Consider the following 7,489-nt stretch of genomic DNA (forward strand, 5'->3'; position numbering starts at 1 on the left):
CGTAGTTGTAGTGTGATGCTTATATATATATATATATGTTACAGATAATTCGGATGTTATACAAGTAAACGATAATTATCGGCCGTCTGTAAAGGGAGCGGTTTGTTATGTATGTTGATATATGCATTGTTTTCACGAGTTTGATATAAATTTAACCATTTATATTCTTGCTGGTGTTTTAATATAAAAAACAGTTGTGTATCTGAGGTAAAATCGTGAATTTAATAGTCATGGCGAGATAATAATTTGTTTTTTTTTTTATAAATGGATAACGATCTGTCCCTTTGGTCTAAACTAACAATTACAAATACACTGTACAAGAAACATTACATTCCTTCTTTTTAACGAGGTGTTTCCAGAGGCCTATTCGATTTGCACTCTTCTCCTTATAGAATATATCTTCCGGTCACTCGATTTGTAGCTCTTCTGCTTCTGGAAGATCTTCTACTTCTTCCGTCTCGAAGCTGGAAGATTTATCTTCCAAGATGGCGGCGACCATGCTTAAGTGTGCTGAGTTTCATTAGAGAAGGATTTATGACACATACATGCACATGTTTGTGTCATAGTGTTTGAGAAAATTTAAAAACTTGTTTGTTTTGGGTTATTTTCTTCCGGTTTACTCGATTCACATATAACGTAATACGATCTTCTTAGAAGTCTTCTCTTCCGAGAAGAGTGCAAATCGAGTGGGGCTCTGTAAAACATGTTTGCAATAAAAGTTGTTATTGAGAATTTTTGCCTGATCTTTTTCATCAAGATTGTCATTATATTACATTTCTGATCATGATATCTCCATATATCCAATACTAGTCATTTATAATATTGGTATACATGTATTTGTTTTCAAAGCATTTTATTTTCAAGTTTATTACTTCACATGTTATTTTGTATTTTTTAGCCATAATATCATGACCATGCATGATAATCATTATATTACTGATTGCGACATCTCCATATATGTATGCAATACTAGTCATGCATAATATTGGTATATGTGTTTTTAAAGTTAATATTTTTAATTACTATTAATCTTTGTCTTTGTCTTTAATTGATTACAATATAGTCTCCATTCCCTTTTCTTGATAACACAGAATTGTATTTGTTATTCAAACATGCATTCCACTATACGGTATGAATATTTTCGTTCAGGTTTCTTTTATAAAAATATAATTACTATTTCAATGGGATTTTTTAAAAACTTATCATATCAAAGATATTGTATACCTCTACAAATGATAATGTGCCAAAACTTCCTCATGAACAGTATTGATTTGTAATTTAAATGTTGTTACCAGGTTAATAAATGACTTAGTCTATATGAATGACTCTTCGTTTTTCATTTCAAGTTGCGCATTTGCTTTCAATGGAAAAACCTCCCATGTGAATTGTTAGCTTCCTAAATCTTTCTGACCGATTTGATGCTTTAGCATCAAGGTTTTCTTGTATATCTATAGTTTTGTATATAATATTCTACAAAAAAGAAGATATCATTAATATATCGGCAGCAGCATAAACATTATTTTATCAATGCTCTGGAAAGTTTGTGTGTGAATATATATATATGTAACCGCGTACAATACTCTAGATTAATGGTAAATCTAGAGACGCACTTATTCAACTAGGAGGTATGATTCTATACAAATCCTTCGTGATTGATCGTCTAGCCATGTATACAAACTTTGATTAATTCGATTATAAAGACAGCCGCAAATCACTCTATTCTTTAAAATGTGCAGGGCAGACATGTTTATTATATAATTATTGTTTATCGAACTGCATGTCATATACAATCTACGATTATGTTAATCTTGGACATGAAGCTACAAGCAACACAACAAGGAAGTATTTTATGTGAAGGAAATGAATGTGAACAGGACAGTATAAAAGTATGTCGTAGAGGAAATGCGGCTTAATTCGGTTATGTGGACGTTTTTACAATTCTAAGGGATGTTGAAATAGAAAGAGAATTTCCTTAGATAAGAGAATGACGATGAGATATACATGTAAATCAATTTATTGATCAAGAGCTCGTTGATGTCTAAATATCTTCATGTATCAAAATGGCACAGACAGCTACCTACTCGCGTACTAAGGGTCGGCACGTCCGAAATAACGAGCAGACAACATGTAGACTTCACCAAAAGTGGCAACTCGAATTTTACTGCAGAAAATGTGAAGACCTTTGCTGTAATGAGTGTTTGTCGACATGTCACAAGGCTCACTCCGTTTATGATATTGATGAAATAATTCCTGAAAAGAAGCGAGACATTCAAAACTTCATGGACAGAACAAAGAAAACTGATCTTGTGGTAGTTCATGACTACATCACTTCAACAGAGAAACAACTTGTTGACAATGCAAGTAATTTTGAAAAACTTGCTTCGGAGTTGGAAACTCAGACAATCAAACTGAAGGAAGAGTTAGATCTTCTCTCCGCCCAAACACTTTCTATATATAGCCAGATGAAGGAAGAAAACACAAGGCTCTTGCAAACTTATAAACAGGACCTGGAAACTTATGAAGAAAAGATAAAGCAGCAATTACTAGAAAGCGATACTTTGCTACGTGAGGGAACGCATCTGGAAATCTTTTATTTGGGTTGCAAGACCCACTACGATGAAATCCTTCCGTTAAAACCCACCCTTCAAACTGCCACTTTCACAGCCAATGTTAATTATCACGCCTCATTGAAACAGGCTCTGGGTGACACGAGCACGGGTCGGGGCCAAAGCACCGATGAGCTGGACAGGTGGTCAACAGACCAGGAGGACAAACGTTCAACATCACCTTATTCTTACGTGACCGCGTTAGGCTATTGAAATACTAGAGTGAGTGAAATTTACATAAACATTGTATTGTGATTACTGTGCTGGGTTATTTGGTAGCAGACGACACTTTCCGTATTGGGTAAATTGCGTTGAAATAGACAGCATTTATTTTTGAATTTCTACATGTTTCAATCGTTTTTGGATTCAGGTCATCTTTGAAGCGTTCGTTTTGCGTACGTTTATATTGATGAGATGCTGATAACTTTGCATAGAAGTTCTTTGATGTGTTAAACATAAAAGTGCTTGTATTTTAAATTGGAAATGGCACAAAGATTGTTAGGTGTTTTGGACTTGGTTAAACTTACAATTCAGCTATATTTCCGTCCGAATTAGTTGGACGGACAGCTATACGTTTTTCATAAACATACCTTAGGTATAAATTGTCATTTACTGATGTAATATCTCATTATTTGTAAATGTATTGCTTCATATTTCCGTCCATACTTTTCTTCGTTATGTGTTACCATGTTACCTTGTGTATGATGATGCTGGTATAAAACGGACAATTTCAACGCTTCACAAACAACAAAGCGATAACTTTAAGCTCATGTCTGACGCATCTTAAAAGAATAATTTAAGAAATGAAATAAAAATAAAACAGCTTGGCTTCTTTTTATAACTATATCCGGTCAAAAAGACAAGTGAGCTTTTTTTTCAAAGTAAGGTGTCCGTCGTTCGTCCGTTCGGCTTGATAACGGCGCAAATGATGAGAAAAACTGGATTTTATTGAGTAATCTGGCAGATCGTTTGGTGAAGGGGATAGAGTTTTCAAGTTCCGATATCCCGGATGGGCAATGAGCAGGGTTGATATGGAGAATAGGTTATGATTTTCTTTTCTAATTTCTATAATTCATGAAATTGTATTATTTAGAAATCAATTGGATTCGACGACAGGCAAGCCTATGGTATTCCTCTCCAATAAGTACCACATACATGTATGTACAAACCAAAGTGAATAAAGTAAAATAGGATGATAACGACTTGTAATTTACAGATTTTTTTTTTATGAATTCTGTAAATATCTACCCGAGTTTATACAAACGTGCGTTCTTTTCCATAAAAAGCGATCACCATTATAATATTTGATTGTGAAATATACCAAAGAGTATTTTACTTGATAACCGAGGATGGAAACTGGAAGATAAATATCTGGCTGACAAATCCTTGTTAAGTATGGTGGCAAGGTCTGTAAACAATGTTTCTTGACGACGCTGACTTTAAGGACGATATTTTTAGAACAGATAACGAGGACCTTGCTAAATTGACTTTGTGTAGTCTTGAAGTAATGAATAGATAAATAAATGAAATGAATACATAAATCAAAGCAATATTGAGCATAAGTTTATCGGATATGATCTGTCCAGTTTGATTTTCCAAACTTCCTGGATTGCTTTACTTTTGTCCCTGTCATCGCTGACGTGTCAGAAGAATGAAACAGCTTCATTTTTGGCATGTACTCTGTCTGGTAATAAACTAGAAACGTGATTCGTGTTCGTGTCTTTGTCTACAGCTCAAACTTCAGCTGTAACATGAGACCGGTGTATGGTGTTGGATTCTTTCGCAGCTAGTGCTTCTAAACACAAAAATATCTCAAATTCCATGCATATATTTTGCTCTCTCTCTCTCACACACACATTTCGTCGCATTGTCATTCAAGGTGTCTATGTTGCATAATGTTTTAAACTGATGACGAAGTGATATCAATTCAAATAAATGTGTGACAGAGTGAAATCCATTTAGAAATTTAAATTTTATTTTAAAGCCTAAATCATATTTTGTGTAGGTCCAGTAAAGATTGCCTGAGAGAATATAGACTTGTACCCGCATTCACAATCTATGGATGTTTAGCAAACCTAGCGACACGCATGGTTATTCAGGAAGTAAAATTCTATACAATAGTTATTTTTAGATTGTTGCTGAATGTAATATTATACTATACTCTCGTTCGTCTAGCCGTGTAGATACCTGAAGATGTTTTCACACTAAGTTAAATACGGGCATTACTTGTAAGTCGGCGGCCATGTTCACGTTATCACCTTTGCTAAATGTAGGGGGCGTTCATGTTCAGTACATTTTCTGCGTCTTGAAATGCATATTATATACAATCTACGAATATATAAATTTTAGACATGAGGCTACAAGCGATGTAACAACAAGGAGGTATTTTATGTGAAGGAGATAAATGTGAACAGGACAGTATAAAAGTGTGTTATAGAGGAAATTTGGTGTAATTGATTCGGTTATGTCGACGATTTTACAAGTTTAAGGGATCTGAAACAGAAAGTGAATTTCCTTAGATTAGAGAATGACGATGAGAGATACATGTATATCAATTTATTGATCAAGAGCTCGTTGATGTCTTAATATCTTCATGTAACAAAATGGCACAGAAAGATACCACCTACTCACGTATTGAGGGTCGGCACCTCCGAAAGAACGAGCAGACAACATGTAGACTTCACCAAAAACGGCCACTCGACTTTTACTGCAGAAAATGTGCAGACCTTTGCTGTAATGAGTGTTTGTCGACATGTCACAAGGCTCACTGCGTTTGTGATCTTGATGAAATAATTCCTGAAAAGAAGCGAGACATTCAAAACTTCATTGAAAGAACAAAGAAAACTGATCTTGTGGTAGTTCATGACTACATCACTTCAACCGAGAAACAACTTGTGGACAATGCAAGTAATTTTGAAAAACTTGCTTCGGAGTTGGAAACTCAGACAATCAAATTGAAAGAAGAGTTAGATTTTCTCTCCGCCCAGACACTTTCTATATATAGCCAGATGAAGGAAGAAAACACAAGGCTTTTGCAAACTTATAAACAGGACCTGGAAATTTATGAAGAAAAGACAAAGCAGCAATTATTAGAATGCGATACTTTGCTTCGAGAGGGAACAAATCTGGAAATTTATTATTTGGGATGCAAGAGTCACTACGATGAACTCCTCCCATTTAAGCCCACTCTTCAAACTGCCTCTTTCACAGCAAATGTTAATTATCTGGCCTCCTTGAAACAGGCTCTGGGTAACATAAGCACAGGTCGGAACCAAAGTAACAGTGAGCAAGACGAACGGTCAACAGGCGAGCAGGACAGGTGCACATGGTCAACAGGTGAGGAGGACAAACGTTCAACATCACCTTATTCTTACGCGTTCCGTATTAGGCGTGAAACGGATGGAAGCGATGAATCCATCCAACATATCAGTGTGGTGAAGGAATTCAAGTCTCCACGTTTGATATCCTCGATATGCCATACTTCTGACGATCAGAGATGGGTCAGCTATTTCAACAGTGGTTCTGTAGCTTTTTTGGACAGAACTGGAATCGTGAAGGAAGTCCTAAAGCACAAAGTCAACATTAAAGACATCAGTGTGTCACCTGTAACAGACGCCCTTTGGACGTGTCATACTCAGGACAAAAGAATTATGGAGCTGGTGTCGGAAAAATTCGAGAGTAGATTCGGCACCAAGAAGGAGCCGATGTGTCTGTGTGTAACGGCAAGTAACCATGTGATCGTTGGGATGGCAAAAAACGTCACTAAATTTACCACAAAAGGTAAAATAGTGCTAACCGCACTGGCTGCAAGTACCAAGAAGTCATTAGTATGTACACCTCTGAGAATCTCCGAGTGTCCTGTTACCCAAAACGTCGCAGTAATCGATGAGGACTTTAGAGAGCACGGCGGCGAAGGGAAACGAAATGTCGTTGTCATGGATACTGAGTTCCGAGAACTTTTTCGATACCGTGGAGAGATACCGACTTCTTGTCAGCACAGTGCCGAGTCAGAATCACTTCCGTTCATCTGCTACGGTATTGTGTTTGACAGGCAAGGAAACCTTATCATCGGGGACCACAACAACAAGAGAATTCTGCTCCTCAATGGACGCGGTGAATTTGTCCGGATCTTGCACAGAGACAAGTACACCACTTGGGCTGTAAGTGTCAGCAGAGAAGATATAGTGTTTGGTGTGTTCAACCGTGACCGCGTTAGGCTATTGAAATACTAGAGTGAGAGATATTTACATATACATTGTATTGTAATTTCTGTGTTGGGTTAATTAGAAATAGTCGGTGCTTTTCGTGCTGGATGAATTGTGTTGAAATAGACGGCATTTATTTTTGAATTTTACATGTTTTGATCGTATTGGGATTCTGTTTATCTTTGCAATGTTCGTATTGAGCACATTGATATTGATGAGATGCTGATACCTTTGCAACAATGTGTTAAACATAAACTGCGTGTAGTTTAAATTGGAAAACGACACAGTTTTTAGCTCACCTGGACCGACCTGGGCCGAAGGTCCGGTGAGTTTATGTCATGACGCGGCGTCCGTCCGTCCGCCCGCCCGTCAATCCGTCAACATTTGCTTCAAATCGCTACTATTCAAAAAGTTCTGGTTGGATTTTAGCGAAATTTGGTTAGAAACATCCTTTGCAGAAGGGGATCAGATTTGCATAAATGGTGACTATGACCCCTAAGGGGCCGGAGGGGCGGGGCCAAATAGGGGAAATTGAGGCAATTCCTTTAAATCGCTACTAGGCATAAAGTTGTGAATGGATTTGAACTTAATTCGGTCAGAAACATCCTTGGGGGAAATGGAACAGATTTTGCATAAACGCTGACGCAAAGGGGCGGGGTCCAATAGGGGATATAGAGT

The 7,489-nt window shown here is 36.9% G+C and overlaps 2 protein-coding genes across 2 annotated transcripts; both read left to right on the forward strand.

Moving 5' to 3' along the window:
* The first annotated feature begins 2,060 nt into the window (after positions 1–2,060).
* Positions 2,061–2,819, forward strand: LOC117326571 (E3 ubiquitin-protein ligase TRIM33-like). Its single transcript, XM_033883329.1, has one exon. It carries the CDS (start codon positions 2,061–2,063, stop codon positions 2,817–2,819), a length of 759 nt encoding a protein of 252 aa, XP_033739220.1.
* A 2,390-nt stretch (positions 2,820–5,209) lies between these two features.
* Positions 5,210–6,838, forward strand: LOC117326572. The gene has a single exon (XM_033883331.1). The coding sequence runs from the start codon at positions 5,210–5,212 to the stop codon at positions 6,836–6,838; it is 1,629 nt and encodes a 542-aa protein (XP_033739222.1).
* The last annotated feature ends 651 nt before the right edge of the window (positions 6,839–7,489 follow it).

The sequence above is a fragment of the Pecten maximus genome, chromosome 4, assembly GCF_902652985.1.
Source record: "Pecten maximus chromosome 4, xPecMax1.1, whole genome shotgun sequence".
Classification (NCBI taxonomy): domain Eukaryota; kingdom Metazoa; phylum Mollusca; class Bivalvia; order Pectinida; family Pectinidae; genus Pecten; species Pecten maximus.

Bases quoted from the DNA above. Each gene is read 5' to 3' on its own strand.
- LOC117326571 (XM_033883329.1), top strand. From the start codon at position 2,061: ATGGCACAGACAGCTACCTACTCGCGTACTAAGGGTCGGCACGTCCGA.
- LOC117326572 (XM_033883331.1), top strand. From the start codon at position 5,210: ATGGCACAGAAAGATACCACCTACTCACGTATTGAGGGTCGGCACCTC.